Here is a 21,506-nt window from a genome sequence, read left to right as displayed (position 1 = left end):
CATACTCGCTCCCGTGATCATATTACACCTGTTCTACAAAAACTTCATTGGCTTCCCGTTGCTCAACGCATTCAATTCAAAATTCTTCTATTCACTCACAAAGCTCTCCATAATCAGGCCCCATCCTACCTCACCGACCTGCTCCATCAGCACATTCCCTCCCGTAGCCTTCGCTCTTCTGAGGCTAACCTACTGTCCATACCCTCTAGGACCAAGCACCGGACCTGGGGTGACAGGGCCTTTTCCATAGCTGCTCCATCTTTATGGAATGCTCTCCCCAAACACCTACGAGATTGTCCTGACCTGTCCAAATTCAAGTCACTTCTCAAAACTCATCTATTCAGAGTGGCATTTAACTTGTAACAACACAAAATAAATGCTTTTATTTTTGCTATTCTTTTTAATAGTTTTTATACTTAGATCACGACAGAAATGTGAAGTCCTAGATCCTAAAACTTGTAAAGTTTTCAGTTTCCTGATTGCATGTAAATCTGTCCTGTTTCTGTCTAATTTTAAGAAATTGTTCTATATTTGTTGTTCTCTCTCATAATTTAGCTAATTTTTAATGAACTGTCTTATGCTGCTCTCTTTGTTTTTATCTTAATTATTCTTGATGTTGATGTACTATTTTGATTTTGTACTATGATTTGTATGGTGTATGTACGTATTTGTTTTGATTATTTGTCTTATGTAAAGCGTCTTTGAGTATCTTGAAAAGCGCTATATAAATAAAATGTATTATTATTATTATTATTACAAATGTGTTTTCAGGAGCATATGTGTGCTCCTACAGTGCTACAGTTGTGTTGTCAGGAGCATGTCTGTATTCTAACAGTGCTATAGACATGTTTAGCATCATGTCTGCATTCTAACATGGAATCACTTGTAAATTTTAGAAGTGTAGATAATGCATTTTTGAGAGCACACATGTACGTACACTCATGCACGTGTTGTAAAATCTGAAAGCGTGCCCCAGTACCCAGCAGAGTGCTTTTCATTATTAGAGCACTAATTTGACTAATGGAGGTTTCTCGGAGTGAAAACATGATCCACTGATAGGCTCTAATAGCTGGCGCCTGCAGTGCCTGCTATTGTGTTTGGTGTTACTTTTTTTCCCACTAATCACACTGAAACTGGCACATATTGGCCCAGATGCATGCTTTTTCAAAAATAGGTCTTTGTACTAGTGACATGCCTTGATACAGGCAAATCAAGGGTCACTGCATTTCTATGCGGGGCAGAAAATACGTTCTAAATGACAATTTCCAGTGTCTTATTGTTTTTATTAACATGTGCACCTAAGCATGCACTCATTTAATATCATATTAAAGCACAATGACTAATACATGTTTGGCATGTCAGCTATTTTTTAAACTTTTTATCGCATCTTTTAGCAATTCATTTAGCAAAATCTAACCATTTTTAGTATGGTTAGCACTTAATTTATACTCTAATTTAAATAATTCATAAAACTAAACAATAATATTAGTTATATGGGGCAAACAAGATCTAAATATAAGTTGCTTTTAAGCAGTAATCATTATTTTTAAAACTTTTATTTACCTGTCTGGTTCTTACTTGGTCTTGCATGGTCAGACTTTTACTCTGACTAACATTAAAGTCAAGAGAGTTTTTCAAGTGATTTCGGCTTAAGGAGGAATAAAAAGAAAGACTCATTAGGGATGACACAAACTTGGCTTGAATATTAAAAACCAGTCTATAGAAGACAAACCAATCCATATAAACATAGCTGAAAGTTACCAGTGCATTTGATGTGGCTGTGTTACACACAGCACACTGCAGTGCTTAACAGTCTCACTGGTGCACTTCAAATGGTGAAAACAGACACAAAGGACAAAGGATGTGCATTAAGATGCAGACAGGAAATCACTCGTATACAGAGTAAGTAAAATTCACCAGATAATGTTGGGATATTTTGTAAAATGCAATAAAAACAAAAATCTGATTTGTTAATTATTTTTAAATGTTTTTTAACTGACAAAAGTACAAAGACATGACTCAATGTTTTTACCAACCAACTATATTTTGTAAATATAAACAAATCTGACGTCTGTAAGAAATTAGTAAAAATTTTATATATATATATATATATATATATATATATATATATATATACTGTATATACGTATATATATATATATATATATATATATATATATATATATATATATATATACACATACACTGATCAGCCACAACATTAAAACCACCTCCTTGTTTCTACACTCACTGTCCATTTTATCGGCTCCACTTACCATATAAAAGCACTTTGTAGTTCTACAATTACTGACTGTAGTCCATCTGTTTCTCTACATACCTTTTTAGCCTGCTTTCACCCTGTTCCTCAATGGTCAGGACCCCCACAGTACCACTACAGAGCAGGTATTATTATGGTGGTGGGTCATTCTCAGCACTGCAGTGACACTGACATGGTGGAGGTGTGTTAGTGTGTGTTGTGCAGGTATGAGTGGATCAGACACAGCAATGCTGATGGAGTTTTTAAACACCTCACTTTGACTGCTGGACTGAGAATAGTCCACCAACCAAAAATATCCAGCCAACAGCGCTTTGTGGGCAGCTTCCTGTGACTACTGGTGAAGGTCTAGAAGATGACCAACTCAAACAGCAGCAATAGATGAACGATCGTCTCTGACTTTACATCTACAAGGTGGACCAACTAGGTAGGAGTTATTAATAGAGTGGATAGTGCATGGACACGGTATTTAAAAAGTCTAGCAGCGCTGCTGTGCCTGATTCACTCATACCAGCACAACACACACTAACACACCACCACCATGTCATTGTCACTGCAGTGCTGAGAATGATCCACCACCTAAATAATACCTGCTCTGTAGTGGTCCTGTGGGGGTCCTGACCATTGAAGAACAGGGTGAAAGCAGGGTAAAAGAGTATGCAGAGAAACAGATGGACTACAGTCAGTAATTGTAGAACTACAAAGTGTTTTTATATGGTAAGTGGAGCTGATAAAATGGACAATGAGTGTAGAAACAAGGAGGTGGTTTTAATGTTATGGCTGATCAGTGTTTACACTGTATATATGTGTGTATATACAGTATATATATATACAGTATATATATATATATATATATTAGGGCTGTCAAACGATTAAAATTTTTAATCGCGATTAATCTCAGAATTTCATATAGTTAATCGCGATTAATCGCATTAAAAAAAAATCTGTGTAAATGTAATAGAAAACAAGGATTTTTAAGTGAAATGTTACAATTAAAATGGTGATTACATTTTATGCTGAATGTACTTATGTTAAAAACTGCTGGGACAAGAGAAAACTGTGAGGGAGTTTTATTCACTCACATACTAGGCAGTAATACTATCCAGCAAAGACCCTTGACTTCGTATATATGTCAGATTGTAGGTTAAAATTTCACCATCAGCAAACATTGTAGATCAGTGGTGCTTCAGGTGGGATAAGGCGTAGTTATTGTAACAGACCTTTCTGTGGTTGTATTGTGACAATGGTTTGATGGACGTTTCTACACGAAGTGAGTGTGTTTTGACCCTTTGGGGCTTCCATACTTCATGGAATAGCATGCTTGGCTAACGCGTTGACTCTAGCTGTCCGCTGTTCGGTACCGTAACAGAAAAAGTAATAAAGTGTTTTGCTCCCGACAATTTGTGAATATACCGTGTATTTATTTCTTTATTAAGCGAGTGCATCACTACGACGCTCGGTTACATTATGTTAACAAACCGCAAATGAAACAAACGGTGGCAAGTCCGACGTTAAAACGTTGGTTCTACCAGTCAGACGCGCCCGTTTTCTTTGTACTTTTGTCACTTAAAATAAAAGCATAAGATTATTACCCAATGCCAAATTCTTATTTTTTTTGCAATCTGTCCCAATTTTTTTGTCATTTCTCATAAGTGAGAAGAAAATGTAATGAAAATATATAACTTTTTTGAAAGTACAGTTCTTGTAGGATTAGAGAAAATCTCTGTACAGGATGTGAAAGGGAATTACATTAGAGCTGAACACTGTGTAATTACCCATACAAAAAGAGTACAACAGTGCATCAAAACAAGTAAAAATCAACTAAATTAAATAGTAAGTCTATGTACTCAAACATTCACTTTTCAGTTTGAGACGTGTTTTGCATGTGTTTTGTATTAAAAGTGTTTTGGTGCTGGAGCAAATTTTGGAAAACTGAAGTTCTAATGTTCATTCTATTTGTTCAAAATCAACTATTTAATAAATAGGAACTTACGTTTAATTTTTTTTTCATCCAGTGAAAAAAGTACTTCCATGAATAGCCCAGCACAAAGATTTTATGCATAGCTTTAAGGTATGTACCTAAATAAAGTTATGGGGTATTTAGATTGAATGTATAATTATATATTATACATGTGAGGTGAGGTGGGTATATTGCTGCTCACGCCTCTTGCTGCTCACGCCTCTTCCGACCCTCGCGCAGCCCTTAACGGAACCCTTTTCCACCCATGCACAGGCGCCTCTATCCGCCAATTAGGGTCCTTACACAGTGTTTGAAGACCCCCACCCACATATTCCGGTCATCCCTCCCTGCAGGCACTGCTAAATATGCCCGCTAGGTGGCGCCCAGCCGACCGGTGGCAGCGCCGAATTTTGAACTGAGGAGTTCAGAGTCACTGAGTGCTAAATGTATAATTTAATCCATAAAATGTTGACAGGTAGAGAAACACATCATTCTAACTAGGGATGCATCGATACCATTTTTTCCCAACCGAGTACAAGTACATGTATTTTGTACTTGCCGATACCAATACCTATTTAGAATACCGTTTTTTTTTTTAAACAAAAACTTCACACACGTGAGAAGTGACGAGAAGTTTAATGATACCACGTCCAAAAATGCACGTCAACAAGTAGCGAGTGATCAAAGTGTTTGTGCGCTGATGTGATGAAATCAAGGAGGAAAAATAAATGAATCTGAGTGGATTTGGCAACACGAATAGCATGGATTGTTCTGTAGTGAGTTGGAGGTTAATAAATATCTTTGCAATGTTGGTGTTTTGTTGTTGTTTTGTAGAGAACGATCAGGTCAGAAATACTGTAAAACATGTGTGTGCCGGTGTATTCTGATATAAACTATATTATCCCCCTGTCCCACCTGTTTACACTCCTCTCCTGCGTTTCCCCTCACACTGTATCCTGCGTTCTCATTGGCTGTTCGACATGTCACTCATTCCCAGTCACACATCTCAGATCAGATATCTGACGTTCTAGAAAACTCGAGCGCTCGGTGAGCTGGTCGGATCGAGTTGTTGGATAGTTCACACCTAGCGATCGAGAGCCGAGTTTTGATCGCCGAGCGAACGCCGAGTTGCTGGCAAATCTAGTGCCGACCAGTCGCAGAGCGAAAATCAGGGCAGAAATCGTGTAGTGTGAACCAGGCATAACGCAGCAACGTGCACTAGGTACACGGTATCGGATGTTTAGTATCGGAGCCTGGTTTGCGAGTACGAGTACAAGTTAATGAGCGCGGTATCGGGCAAATACCCGATACCAGTATCGGTACTCATGCATCTCTAATTCTAACCTATACTAACTACAACTTACAAATCATTGTTCTTATGTGCACATCCACACACACACAGCAATGCATATAGTCTGCATCCATTCTCTAAAATAGTTTTTAGCCAAGCTGCTCAATAATAGCCATTAATGATATAGTCATTGTCCTGGTACAATCACTGCTAGACTTCAAGAGTATTAAGTAATTCTGCCGAAAAGACCTACCAATAATTTGACACTCTTGGCCTTCCACATTCCACACTACCGATATTCTGCATTAGCCTATGTCCACATTTACATGATAAGCATTTTACGCCTTATTTTCTGCTTACGGCACTTAAGCATTTCTTTGTATGCTTAAAATGGACTTATTAAGCAGCAAGCTTACACAATTGACAGTTTATACGCATAGTTTTGTATAAAATTTATTTTAGTAAAAAAAAGAACTATGGTTTTCATTTTATCCAGCAAAAAAGAAAATCTAAGTGCAAGTTTAATCTGAAGAGCTTTACAGCCATAAAGAGTCGTTTCAGAAAGACTTTAGACTGAACAAAAGCAAGTTTGATCTACTGTTTTAGAGTTAAAAATTAGAGTTTAATCAAAGTGGTGCAGGGCAAGGTTAGCAGCACTGCCTTACTTCATAAGAAAACTAGGGCAGATCCAGCGCATAGCATTTTTTGCTGTGTATCATGTGACTGCAGCCCTAGCCTTTATCAGCTACTTCCATATAGTGCACCATTCACATTTGGGCTCTATGGTTGTGTCTGGAGCTAAATGCAGCAGATTTAATGCAGTTTATCTCATGAGTCTGTGACTAAGAAGGCAGCACTTTGTGTCTTGGCTATGAGGGTACTATTAAAATAACAGTTATAAATAGTTTTGAAATTGGTGTAAATGGTACCAGAACAAAAACATTTAATTGCTATGCTAATATTGGCTTGCTTCAAACTACCACTACTATAAAAATAATAATAATCTAGAGCAGATGGAATGTCTTTATTTGTCATACATACATATACACATTCACAGTATGATAAAATTCTACATATCTGAGATAAGAGTGCACGGTCAGCCATTGTTCGGGTTATATGCAGGTTGGATAACTTAGTTTCACTATACTGCACATAAAACAGTAAAGCATTGAAGTAAACTTCATACAAGAACTGTCCAGATCAATAGGTGGCATTATTTGCTTTAGACGTGACTGGGTGCCTTCTTACCATTAAATACCAAGAGAGTTTGCAGCATTTGTTATGTTTGTAAAACTTCCTATGTTTCAACTTGCTTAGTTCAAAACTTAATGTGTATGTATCCAAGCTTGACAGAGACAATTACTGAGGTCTAAGCATACTATCCATTCTGATAAAAGACACCTTAACATTGACACATTTGAATCTGTAGAAATTTGCGGACACCAGACCATTAGCTTGTTGAAAATCTATAAAACCTAATATTCATTAGTATTGCTTTGGCCCTGGTTTGCATCTGTAACAGCCTCCAATCTTCTGGAAGGCTTTTTTGTCAAGATTTTAAAGTGTGCCTGTTAAGTTTTGAGCCCATTAAGTAAAAGAGCATTTGTAAGGGCTGGTGCTTTTGTATTAAAAGGCCCGACTCACAATCAATGTTCCAATTAATCCCAAAGCTGTTTAATGCAGGTTAGTATAGGCCAGTGATTTTCTTTCCCACAAAACTTCATGAACCTTGATTTGAGGCACAAAAACAGCTGGATGAGGGAAGGCTTTTACCAAACTGTTTCCACAGAATTGGAATCAAATGATTGATGGCTTTGGCAAATGTTGATCAATTTTCTAAAATGTTTTACACAAACATTGATTGTAACTTGTGACTGGAAAAGTAGGTAATTAATGTTGCATTTGGTTGGAATTTGACATTTTATTGTTCACAGTTAAAGTTGTCATTTATCGTGCTCAGGTGACGCAGCGGGATATTCCGCTAGCACACCAGCACCGAGTTTCTGAACTCCTCGGTTCGAAACTCGCTGTTTTCACCGGTCAGCTGGGCGCCATCTGGCGGGCATAATTGGCAGTGCCTGCAGCAGATACTAATAGGCCACCGTATCTGCAGGGTGGGGGCTGGACTATGTGTGGGTGGGTGGGTCTTCATACGCTGTGTAAGGACCCTGATTGGTGGAAGAGACACCTGTGCAGAATGCAGGGGCGAGAAGAGGAGGGCTGTGCACGTGTCGGAGGAGGCGTGTACAGTGACGTGCTCTCCTTGGATGCAATCTGGTATCTCTCAGCAGAAGAAGGCAAAATTGAGTGTGCTAAATCAGGAGGAAAATGCATTTTTAAAAAGTCGTCATTTATCGTTGATATGAAAACTTGTGAAAATTTGTGAAAATTAGCATTTCACAAGGTATTGTAGCTACATGCCTAAGGTGTGGTGGGTAATATAATTATTACTTTGCTGCTAATTTGATTCTAAATGCAACAAAGAAACAAATTTAAAAATTCATTTACAGATGTCAAAGTTATGGGCAAAGAGACAGAGGATCTTTTTTGACTCACAGTGATTATACCTGTTAGCAACAGGTGTGTGAAAACAACTGATTAATAGGTGGAGTGTCCACATAATTTTGCCCGTATAGTGTCACTTACAAATATTTGTTAACTACAGCATCTTTTCATTTCATTCCATTCTTTTCTGAAGGTTTATTAAAGCAAAGAGCAGCACTGCATGAAGAGTGTCATTAAAAAGCAGACACAAATCTCATTAAGTCATATGCAATAAAAACACAGCAAGCTCATTGAGGACACGGTCTCTAGAGATACTAATATTAATACATCACTTATATGATCCCACTTCATACACAAGACAACAATAAACCAGGTGTTTCACTTACCCAGAAAAGAAGGTTAAAGAAGACCATGGCGTAGCGCAGGGCCCTCATGCAGCCCTCAGCCATCCTGCAGCGGCGCAGTTCTAGAAGAAAAATGAAGGAGAGGTCCAGGTAAAACACCACATACTTTCTGCCCTGAGCTGTTGCATAGCCCGCTTTGGCAGTCTTTGTTCCCGGGGTAGTGCGGAAACTGAATCCGAAGGGTGCGCCGCGGCGTTCACGCTCCCCGCTAAAACAAAACGAAGGTGAGCCAGTCTTGCTCTCCAGGGATGGACTGCGCCGGTACGGGGTCTCGTCCGTGCTTGAACGGCGCATCTTAACGTTGGAAGCCGGGGCTGACGTCGAGGACCCCAAGGGCCAAATAATTCCCATTTTGCAAAGGATACAGCACCAGTTCAAAAGAAAATGATAAAAAATTGAGTCTTTAATATGACCATAAAGTTTTCAACATCATGTAAAGAAAGGGCTTCAGAAGGTCTTAAGGTTGTACAGGCTTATTTGACAAACTCCTGATGGCAAATCCACAGAAATATGTTCAGACGGTGGATAAAATTGCTTGGAAAAAGTCATTCAACTTCTCTTTCACACCTTTCTTTAAATTTAAATTTAGTTCAACTCCTAGCAGCAGACATATCCAATGGCATGACTGCCAGACTGCAATCAATTTAGCAGCTTGGATCCTATCCACCAGGCTTCTACTACCTGCTTGAGAATGTGATGCAACTAAATAGTACTAAAGCTTGAATCCAACACCAGCATTAAAGCACTCCAGCCATTAAAGTCATCAGTCAGTCACCACTTTGTCTTGGAGTTAAATGCTGCTTTAACAGACAGGCTTTCCACTCAACACAATCACAGCTGCCTTAATATCTTTTACATGTGTTACAGCACTGGAAATAGAAAAACAGATCAGTGTTTAAAATGTACTGGCATTCAAAGCTGCTGTTAATAACTTGGGATGAAGGTATTTAGCAGCCTCTCTGGTGGAAATATGTTACTTAAAGCTTTTTGTACTTGGGTTGAGCTGCACATCTTTTTAAGACACTGTACAAGAATATTAATTATGCTATGTTTCCATTTCTAACCAGAAATGTTTCTAAATGCAACATTAACAATACAGATACTCTGGATTTATGAGAGAGTCTCATGTTTGTACTTTATTTCTGTATTTTGTTATACTGCACATAAACAGTTTTATGAGACATGCTTCAGCTATCTGCAGATCATTTACAGTTCAGTTTCACAGTTCGATCACTTTTTTTGCTTTTAAAATGTATAATCAGTATGGTATTTAACCAGAGCTCTGCCTCGATCAGTACATTTTGAGAGAAAATATCAAAATAATTATTTAAAAATCAGTTCGATATTTGACCTCTGAATGAAAGGTTTTATCTCTGGATCAATTCTCAAAATGTTTGATTATTAAAATGGTTCTGCTCATGTATGCATAATAGATACATACAAATACACATGCGCACACATGTGCCACACCAGCGCTTTGAGAAAAACCAAAAGTCAAAAAAGGTTTTGCCATGATTTGTTCACTCTGAATTAACCTCAGAAAGGATAGAAAATAGATTAAGGATTAAACCACGAACACAATCCTTGAATCAATTAGGAAAATAATACATATTCCACTTTCTTTTTTGTATCACATGGACCAATCTTCTTTAATTCTACTGTTATGCCCTTGTTTTCACCTGTCCTCTTTCTCCTAATCCCATCTGCTCCTTTTGGTCAAAACTGTCCTCAACCCTGTCCCACTTTGCCTCCTTCCGTTCGTCAGTTGTTCTTTCAGAAATACCACTTAAACATCCACGTGTCCCAGCAAAAAAAGTGTGATAGATCTCTCATGTAATTCTGTCTGTGCATCCAAAATGAAACGATGGAGAGGATGATGGAGTAGATAAAAGAATGGAGAAGTCTGGACCGTATTCCTGACAGGAAGCAACGAAAGCCAGAAATGCTGCAGCGGCAATGCGAGAGTCCACTCACACTGCCTAAAGCTCTTTCTCTTACTCTCTCCCTCTCTCTCTCTCTTCTCTTGCTCGCAAACACCCACTCGCAGACTTGTTCCAAGAATACATTATCTCTATCCAAGCCCTCCTTCATGTCCCCTCCACCATCCACCTCATTCCTACCCATCCCTGAAACGGTCCAGCATGGGGTGTGTCTCAAATAAGCCACACCTCCTCAGCCAATCCACTCTCGCTTTTCCTTCCTCTCTCTCTCATCTTTTTTCTTTGCTCTCACACGCGCTCTCTCTCACTCTCTCTTTCTCTAGCACAGCTACAAAGGAGGCAGAGGTGGTTATTACACCAGTGATGCAGTATAGCTCTGCTGCACCACGTCTTTCTGCAATCTCGCCTTCATTTTCATCCACTGTCACTTCATTTCAAGACCCACTCTATTTCATATTGCCAGGACACACACTGATGCATGAATGCATGCTGAAAGTGATAAAGTCATGCTGTTAAAAGACATCAATTGATGCATCAGGGTATTCAAAAGCTCTATTAAAGCTCTTGAAATGTATATTCCAAAGAGGCTTGTGTGATAATGGTAGAGGATAAAAAAAAATGTTTCCCTGTTTCATCTCAGATTTGCAGCATAAATTGTAAATGTGTTTGAAGCTTGTTTGTGCAACCTGTTTAGGATGCAAGTCTGCTAGTCCATGTGTGTAAGTGTGTGTATAATGTGTGTTAAACTGTAAACTGTGTATATGAATTTATATATATATATATATATATATATATACAGTATATGTGTGTGTGTGTGTGTGTGTGTGTATGTGTGTGTGTGTTTGTATAGTCTATATGAGTGCATGTGTATATATGCATGTTTATACTGTTTGTATGTACAGTATGTGTGTATAAATGAGTACTACATGTACGTACATGTGATTATTATGTATTATTATATTATTATATGAGAATTTGGCTGGAGTTTGGGGAGGCCTAAGCGGGGCAGGGCGACACACACTCGATGCCTTCTGTATATTTTCGGGAGGTAGGAGGTGAATGTGTATACATTTGTGTATTACTGTACATACACCGATCAATTAAAACCACCTCCTTGTTTCTACACACACTGTCCATTTTATCAGCTCCACTTACCATATAGAAGCACTTTGTAGTTCTACAATTACTGACTGTAGTCCATCTGTTTCTCTGCATACTTTTTCTAGCCTGCTTTTACCCTGTTCTTCAATGGTCAGGACCACTACAGAGTAGGTATTATTTAGGTGGTGGATCATTCTCAGCACTGCAGTGACGATGACATGGTGGTGGTGTGTTAGTGTGTGTTGTGCTGGTATGAGTGTATCAGACACAGCAGCACTCCTGGAGTTTTTAAATACCGTGTCCACTCACTGTCCACTCTATTAGACACTCCTACCTAGTTGGTTCACCCTGTAGATGTAAAGTCAGAGACGATCGTTCATCTATTGCTGTTTGAGTTGGTCATCTTCTAGACCTTTATCAGTGGTCACATTCTTCATCAGTGGTGGACTATTCTTAGTCCAGCAGTGACAGTGAGGTGTTTAAAAACTCCATCAGCATTGCTGTGTTCTATCCACTAATACCAGCACAACACACACTAACACACCACCACCATGTCAGTGTCACTGCAGTGCTGAGAATGATCCACCACCCAAATCCTGGGGTCCTGACCATTAAAGAACAGCATGAAAGGAAACAGATGGACTACAGTCAATAATTGTAGAACTACAAAGTGCTTCTATATGGTAAGTGGAGCTGATAAAATGGACAGTGAGTGTAGAAACAAGGAGGTGGTTTTAATGTTATGACTGATCGGTGTATGTGTGTATACAGTAAGCATAAATGTGTGTATAGGTGTGCCAGGTCAAATCAGGTGGGTTTTTTAATGTCATTTCAACCATATACAGGTACAGTACATAATGAAATGAGACAATGTTCCTCCAGGACCTGCAGGTGTTGCATACATCAACACAGAACTGCAAGAGACAACATAGAACTATGTAATACTACAAAAAGTGCACATGTGCAGGACCAATACAGGAATAGTACAAGACAAAATAAATAGTGGAGACAGAACAGAACAGTGCAGCGCAGACAGTACAATTATTGTGCTTTAGTGACAATGACCAGTACACAATACTATATTGGGTGTGTGGATGAATACAAGAATGCAGGCATTTACATCTGCGGCATTTAGCAGACCATTTTTCTCCAAACCGACTTACAATTGTGAACGTACACATTCCAAGCAATTGAGGGTTAAGGGTCTTGCTCATGGGCCCAACAGTGGCAATCTGGCAGATGTGGGATTGAACCTGCAACCTTTTAACATTTTAACATGACCCACTTAGCAGCAAACTTTTGCAGCAATAATCATGTGCAAAGTTGCAGAGGGATGGGAGCGTGTCTGTGTAGTGATTAGTCCAGTGTTTGTTTATTTAAGAGTCTGTTGGCTTGTGAAAAGAAAATGTTACACAGTCTGTTACACAGTCTGGTTGCGAGGGCTTGAATGCTTTGGTATCTTTCTCTAGGCTGCAGAGGGGTGAAGAATGTGTGTGGTCTTATGCTCAATGTCCATAATGGATGGAAGAGAGACACAGATGATGTTCTATTGTCCTTACTATTCTCTACAGAATCTTGTGATCTGAGACGGTGCAATTCCCAAACCAGGCAGTGATGCTGCTGCTCAGGATGCCCTTGATTCTACTTTGTAGAATGTGGTGAGAATGGGAGGAGGGAGATTAGTTTTTCTCAGACTTTCTCAGAGAAAGTAGAGACGCAGCTGGGCTTTCTTGGTAATAGAACTGGTGTTGAGGGACCAGATGAGGTTCTCTGACAGGTGAACATCAAGGAATGTATTGTTCTTGATGATTACCACAGACGAGCCATCAATGTTCAGTGGAGAGTGGTCAGTCTGTGTCTTTCTGAGGTCAACAACCATTTCTTTCATTTTATTCACATTCAAAGGTTGTTGACTCTATACCAGTCCTTTAACCGTTGCATCTCTTTTCTGTATACTGACACATTGATATTGCTAATAAGACCCACCACGGTCATATCATCCACAAACGGGAACTGTGCATTGCTGCACAGTTGTAAGTCAGCAAAGTAAAAAGCAGTGGACTAAGCACACAGCCCTGATGAGCTCCAGCTCAGTGTGGTGGTGTTGAAGGTGTTAAAGGTCTCCTAGTTTAGACATCCTGGATCCAGTTGCAGAGAGAGGTGCTCAGGCCCATCATGCTCAGATGACTGATGGTGTTAAATGCTGAACTGAAGTCTATGAACAGCATTTAAACATACAGTGGGGCCAAAAAGTATTTAGTTAGCCACTGATTGTGCAAGTTCTCCTACTTAGAAAGATGAGAGAGGTCTGTAATTTTCATCATAGGTACACTTCAACTATGAGAGACAAAATGTGAAAAAAGATTTTTAAAGAATTTATTTGTAAATTATGGTGGAAAATAAGTATTTGGTCACCAGCAAACAAGCAAGATTTCTGGCTCTCACAGACCTGTAACTTCTTCTTTAAGAAGCTCTTCTGTCCTCCACTCGTTACCTGTATTAATGGCACCTGTTTGACCTCGTTATCTGTATAAAAGACACCTGTCCACAGCCTCAAACAGTCAGACTCAAAACTCAACCATGGCCAAGACCAAAGAGCTGTCAAAGGACACCAGGAAGAAAATTGTAGACCTGCACCAGGCTGGGAAGAGTGAATCTACAATAGGCAAGCAGGTTGGTGTGAATAAATCAACTGTGGGAGCAATTGTAAGAAAATGGAAGACATACAAAACCATTGATAATCTCCCTCGATCTGGGGCCCCACGCAAGATCTCATCCCGTGGGGTCAAAATGATCATGAGAACGGTGAGCAAAAATCCCAGAACTACACGGAGGGACCTGATGAATGACCTGCAGAGAGCTGGGACCAAAGTAACAAAGGCTACCATCAGTAACACACTACGCCGAGAGGGACTCAAACCCTGCAGTGCCAGGCGTGTCCCCCTGCTTAAACCAGTACATGTCCAGGCCCGTCTGAAGTTTGCCAGAGAGCATACGGATGATCCAGAAGAGGATTGGGAGAATATCATGTGGTCAGATGGAACTTTTTGGTAAAAACTCAACTCGTCATGTTTGGAGAAAGAAGAATGCTGAGTTGCATCCCAAGAACACCATACCTACTGTGAAGCATGGGGGTGGAAACATCATGCTTTGGGGCTGTTTTTCTGCAAAGGGGACAGGACGACTGATCCGTGTTAAGGGAAGAATGAACGGGGCCATGTATCATGAGATTTTAAGCCAAAACCTCCTTCCATCAGTGAGAGCATTGAAGATGGAACATGGCTGGGTCTTCCAGCATGACAATGATCTCAAACACACCGCTCGGGCAACGAAGGAGTGGCTCCGTAAAAAGCATTTCAAGGTCCTGGAGTGGCCTAGCCAGTCTCTAGACCTCAACCCCATAGAAAATTTGTGGAGGGAGTTGAAAGTCCGTGTTGCCCAGCGACAGCCCCAAAACATCACTGCTCTAGAGGAGATCTGCATGGAGGAATGGGCCAAAATACCAGCTACAGTGTGTGCAAACCTGGTGAAGACTTACAGGAAACGTTTGACATCTGTCATTGCCAACAAAGGTTATGTTACAAAGTATTGAGTTGAACTTTTGTTATTGACCAAATACTTATTGTCCACCATAATTTACAAATAAATTCTTTAAAAATACTACAATGTGATTTCCTGGATTTTTTTTTTCTCATTTTGTCTCTCATAGTTGAAGTTTACCTATGATGAAAATTACAGACCTCTCTCATCTTTCTAAGTAGGAGAACTTGCACAATCAGTGGCTGACAAAATACTTTTTGGCCCCACTGTATGTATTCTTCTTTTCCACATGGGTGACAGCCAGATGAAGAGTGGTGGCTATGGCATTGTCTGAAGAAAAGGATACACAAACTGCAATGGGTTTAGCACGGGGGCAGCACGGTTTTTATATGCTTCATGAAGCACTTTATGATAATGAGAACGATTGGATGGCTTTCACTGAGGCAGGACACTGATGATTTCTTTGACACAGGCATGATGGTGGTTGGTTTATAGCATGTTGGATCAATAGCATTGCTCTGAGAGATTTTGAAGTCTGTGAAGACATTTGCCAGCTGGTCTGCACATATTTTGAGCTTTCTGCCGGGAATGTTGTCTGGTCCATCAGCTTTCCGTGGGTTGACTCACATCAACCGTGGTGAGATGAAGCACCTGGTCGTTAGGAGGTGGGATTGTCTTCCTCACCACCACATTGTTCAGTGCCTCAAACCAAATGTAGAAGTTGTTTAGCACTTCTGGAAGGAGGCATCACTGTCACAGGCAGGTGGTGTAGTTCTGTAGTTGGTGGTCTGGATGGATGCCACATGCACACTGTGTCACCACTGTTAACCTGTTCACCCCTCTAGTTGCAAAGTCCACATGTTAGTAGAATTTAGGGAGCACAGTCTAAAGATTTGCATGATTAAAACCTCTGGCGACAGTAAAAAGTCAAACAGCGTGTCTGTTTTGCAGTTTGCTAAAAGCACAATACGGTTCTCAGAGCAATTCATTAGCATTAGAGCTCGGTGAAATGTAAATTATATAGCTAAACTGCTAAATACTGTAAAACTGCAGCCGCAAAAATAGCTTCAGAAATTAATAAGCTCCCTTGTGACTCAACCTCAACAAGAACACTACGTCATATTCTTTGCAAAGCTGAAATTTATTACAGGGCCACTATTCAGAAACCTTTTGTATCAAAGGCCGGGTAAATGCATGGTTTTCTCACAATGTCTTAGCGATCCTATGAAACCCATACTCTATAAATATATCTACATTCACTACGTTGATTAAAATGTTCTAGATACCCTTTCAGGGTTGCCAGTTTTACATGACAACTACACTAACAATAATAATGATGATAATAAGCCATGGTCAAGTTAGAAAATAATCAAACTCGCTGGATAGAGGACCAACCTGGCAACCACTCACAGCAACCCCGGTGCAGATGAATTACACCAGGTTTTGAAAGGTGGAAAAAATATATGTTTAAAACCATCTGAGACTAATTGCCCTTACCTTGTGATAGTAATTTGCATATGCATAAGATTAGCTATTTGCATCTTGCCTTATGCACACAGGGCGTAAACTGCTTCATTAGGCAAGTGCCTTATTTTCCTACATAACACACAAGGTTTTTAATGCATAATGTGGCCACATTACATCTTACAGACTTAGTACAACTACCTCTAAAGCTCCTCAGCAATGCAGTTTTGTGTTTTGCCAGCTTAAACACACCTGATTTTAATCACATATAGTTTTTTGATGAGTTAATTTGCTCTATCAGGTGGGTTAAAACAGGTAAGCACAATCTTGTGTAGTGCATAAATCTTTAGTAATGAAGTTATTGTTGTGTAATCCTACATAAGTCCTGGTTGGCATCGTGTAATCCACAGGAAGCTCCTGCTTCAGCTGTATATTGCAGAAGCACAGCAGGAAGGATATGCTAGATGTTACATTCCTAGGGTAGAATATGTCTCTTGCACATTGTTTTATATAGTTCTGCAAATGCAATTCTGGTGGTGAAGAGCCAAATTAAACGCAATAGCACTATTTTACACATGATGCAGAATCTTGTCTAAACTCGGTTAACAATGTGTTCAATTTTATAAGTCTACTTGCTAAGCAGCATCCAGCAAGTTAAATGCTTAATGATGAATGGCTCTAATAAAGTCTGGCACACAGTATTGTACGGAAATTCTTCTATAACAGATAGAGCCATTTCACTGAGAATGTCATAAAGCATTTAAAACTCTGAAAGATCATTTTATGCAGTGGAACTGCAAACCATTTTTCATTATACATTTACTGCAATAGCTTCTTAGAATGTAATACTGAGAAGTTAAGATTCCATTAATAAAATCCCACTTTGCACCAAAAAATTATGTACATGCTGCAAAAATTTGGGCAAGGCTTCTTACAAGACTTTGAAGTATGTCTATGGGAATTTGTACCCATTCAGTTAACAGAGCATTTGTATGGCTGGGCACTGATCTTGGTCAAGAAAGCCTCAATTGATGTTTCAGTTAATTCCAAAGCTCTTCAGTGTGAGGTCAGGGCTCTATGCAGGCCACTGAAGTTTCTTTGAACCAAGACTTTCTTCATGTATTTGTAGACCTTGCTTTGTGCACAGGGACACAGTCATGCTGAAACAGGGTGGGGGTTTTCCCTGTTGCTTGGCTGCAAAATTGGCACAATATAATTTTCTTTTATATAGCTGATTTTAATGCCTGTTAGCAATTGTTGTGTTGAAAAGCATAAATACAGAAACTAGGAGGGTTTTTCAATACTTTTGTCCATACAGTGTACCCTAAATTCCACTTAAATGTAAACCAGTAACCAATGTAAGATAGTTAATTGAGGTTATGTTAGCTTATACAGTTGACTGCAAAAGTTTGGGCACCACTGACCTTAATAAATATTTTGTTGACTTTTAAAGTAAAAGGTTAAACACAGCTTCTGCAGCAAATATTAAAAACATTTATCTTGCAAATATAATTGCACAATCACTTAACCTGGAAAAATCTCTCTCTCTCTCTCTCTCTCTCTCTGTATATATATATATATATATATATATATATATATATACTTATACACGCCGATCAGCCATAACATTAAAACCACCTCCTTGTTTCTACACACATTGTCTATTTTATCGACTTCACTTACCATATAGATGCACTTTGTAGTTCTACAATTACTGATTGTAGTCCATCTGTTTCTCTGCATGCTTTGTTTGCCGCCCTTAACGCTATTCTTCAATGGTCAGGACCCCCACAGGACCACTACAGAGCAGGTATTATTTGGGCGGTGGGTCATTCTCAGCACTACAGTGACACTGACGTGGTGGTGTGTTAGTGTGTGTTGTGCTGGTATGAGTGGATAGCAGTGCTGATGGAGTTTTAAACACCTCACTGTCACTGCTGGACTGAGAATAGTCCACCAACCAAAAATATCCAGCCAACAGTGCTCCATGGGCAGCGTCCTGTGACCACTGGTTAAGGTCTAGAAAATGACCAACTCAAACAGCAGCAATAGATGAGTGATCGTCTCTGACTTTACATCTACAAGTTGGACCAACTAGGTAGGAGTGTCTAATAGAGTGGACAGTGAGTGGACACGGTATTTTAAGCGCTGCTGTTTCTGATCCACTCATACCAGCACAACACACACTAACACACCACCACCATGTCATTGTCACTGCAGTGCTGAGAATGATTCACCGCCCAAATAATACCTGCTCTGTAGTGGTCCTGTGGGAGTCCTGACCATTGAAGAACAGGGTGAAAGCAGGTTAAAAAGGTATGTAGAGAAACAGACACAGTCAGTAATTGTAGAACTACAAAGTGCTTCTATATGGTAAGTGGAGCAAGGAGTGGTTTAAATGTTATGGCTGATCGGTATATATATATATATATATATATATATATATACAGTATATACAGTGTATCACAAAAGTGAGTACACCCCTCACATTTCTGCAAATATTTTATTATATCTTTTCATGGGACAACACTATAGAAATAAAACTTGGATATAAGTTAGAGTAGTCAGTGTACAACTTGTATAGCAGTGTAGATTTACTGTCTTCTGAAAATAACTCAACACACAGCCATTAATGTCTAAATGGCTGGCAACATAAGTGAGTACACCCCACAGTGAACATGTCCAAATTGTGCCCAAAGTGTCAATATTTTGTGTGACCACCATTATTATCCAGCACTGCCTTAACCCTCCTGGGCATGGAATTCACCAGAGCTGCACAGGTTGCTACTGGAATCCTCTTCCACTCCTCCATGATGACATCACGGAGCTGGTGGATGTTAGACACCTTGAACTCCTCCACCTTCCACTTGAGGATGCGCCACAGGTGCTCAATTGGGTTTAGTCCATCACCTTTACCTTCAGCTTCCTCAGCAAGGCAGTTGTCATCTTGGAGGTTGTGTTTGGGGTCGTTATCCTGTTGGAAAACTGCCATGAGGCCCAGTTTTCGAAGAGAGGGGATCATGCTCTGTTTCAGAATGTCACAGTACATGTTGGAATTCATGTTTCCCTCAATGAACTGCAGCTCCCCAGTGCCAGGAACACTCATGCAGCCCAAGACCATGATGCTACCACCACCATGCTTAACTGTAGGCAAGATACAGTTGTCTTGGTACTTCTCACCAGGGTGCCGCCACACATGCTGGACACCATCTGAGCCAAACAAGTTTATCTTGGTCTCGTCAGACCACAGGGCATTCCAGTAATCCATGTTCTTGGACTGCTTGTCTTCAGCAAACTGTTTGCGGGCTTTCTTGTAGCGTCAGCTTCCTTCTGGGATGACGACCATGCAGACCGAGTTGATGCAGTGTGCGGCGTATGGTCTGAGCACTGACAGGCTGACCTCCCACGTCTTCAACCTCTGCAGCAATGCTGGCAGCACTCATGTGTCTATTTTTTAAAGCCAACCTCTGGATATGACGCCGAACACGTGGACTCAACTTCTTTGGTCGACCCTGGCGAAGCCTGTTCCGAGTGGAACCTGTCCTGGAAAACCGCTGTATGACCTTGGCCACCATGCTGTAGCTCAGTTTCAGGGTGTTAGCAATCTTCTTATAGCCCAGGCCATCTTTGTGGAGAGCAACAATTCTATTTCTCACATCCTCAGAGAGTTCTTTGCCATGAGGTGCCATGTTGAATATCCAGTGGCCAGTATGAGAGAATTGTACCCAAAACACCAAATTTAACAGCCCTGCTCCCCATTTACACCTGGGACCTTGACACATGACACCAGGGAGGGACAACGACACATTTGGGCACAATTTGGACATGTTCACTGTGGGGTGTACTCACTTATGTTGCCAGCTATTTAGACATTAATGGCTGTGTGTTGAGTTATTTTCAGAAGACAGTAAATCTACACTGCTATACAAGTTGTACACTGACTACTCTAAGTTATATCCAAGTTTCATGTCTATAGTGTTGTCCCATGAAAAGATATAATGAAATATTTGCAGAAATGTGAGGGGTGTACTCACTTTTGTGATACACTGTATATATATATTAGGGCTGTCGAAGTTAACGCGATAATAACGCATTAACGCGATCTCAATTTAACGCGATAAAAAAAAATAGTGCCGTTAACGCAAATTCTATACAGGAAAAATTTACCTATACAGGCAGTGAGTGCCATGTAGAATTACATCACGAAGACCCGCATTGTTATGTTTTGTACTTAACCAAGAAATACAAATGACACTAGTTATGTGGAGAACGTGTTGTCTTTATTGCTTAATCCACAACTTGGAGCATCACACTTAAACATAACACGCCGTTACCCGCTGGTCACCTGATCATATCAGCTCAGTGACGTACAGTGGTAACATGATACGCAGATCACGTAAATGATATATATCACACGCATGATAATAATACGCTTTTTTCTCTCTTAATTTTCCCTGACAAGTGAAAAACCAAAATATAGCAACCTTAACATTATGAGGAAGAATTTCAAAGATATTCCTTTGCAATACTTTATCATTTCAAGAATATGATACAGACTGACCAACACTATTAAGCCAAATCAGCATTGAAAATTGACTTTACTTTTAATAGCCTTCTACAATGCTGGTGCTTCTTAAAATTGAATATTTTCTTTTAAACAGAAGTGTTATTTAAATGCTATTAAATTGTTTTCCAACTAAATCCGCCCAATCTGGCGGATAACCGCCCAATCTGGCAACACTGGAACGCGTTATTATTATCGCGTAAACTTCGACAGCCCTAATAAAAACGTATTCTGATATCCAGTTAGCAGCGTAGGGTTTATATAGCAGCAGGTATAATAAGGTGCAAAAACAATGCAATATTGTGCAAAGATGCAAGTAATATAGTCATTAGTATGAGTTGTCAGAACCCAGGGAACAAGACTGTGTTGACTGTGAATGAGTTTTTGTGTATGTTAGTGTATGTACACCGATCAGCCATAACATTAAAACCACCTCCTTTAAAAAAAAAATAAAAAATAAAA

General features: G+C 39.7%; 1 protein-coding gene across 1 annotated transcript in view; it reads right to left on the bottom strand.

Moving 5' to 3' along the window:
- Positions 1–8,729, bottom strand: part of tspan4a (tetraspanin 4a) — a 190,377-nt gene extending 181,648 nt beyond the window's left edge. Inside the window, exon 1 of the mRNA XM_063005192.1 lies at positions 8,418–8,729. Coding sequence (XP_062861262.1) covers positions 8,418–8,729 — 312 coding nt within the window. The remainder of the gene's footprint in view (positions 1–8,417) is intronic.
- Positions 8,730–21,506: the final 12,777 nt, after the last annotated feature.

The sequence above is a fragment of the Trichomycterus rosablanca genome, chromosome 11 (genome assembly GCF_030014385.1).
Source record: "Trichomycterus rosablanca isolate fTriRos1 chromosome 11, fTriRos1.hap1, whole genome shotgun sequence".
Taxonomy (NCBI): Eukaryota; Metazoa; Chordata; class Actinopteri; order Siluriformes; family Trichomycteridae; genus Trichomycterus; species Trichomycterus rosablanca.
The sequence above is the reverse complement of the archived record's forward strand: the minus strand, read 5'-3'. Positions and strand labels throughout refer to the sequence as shown.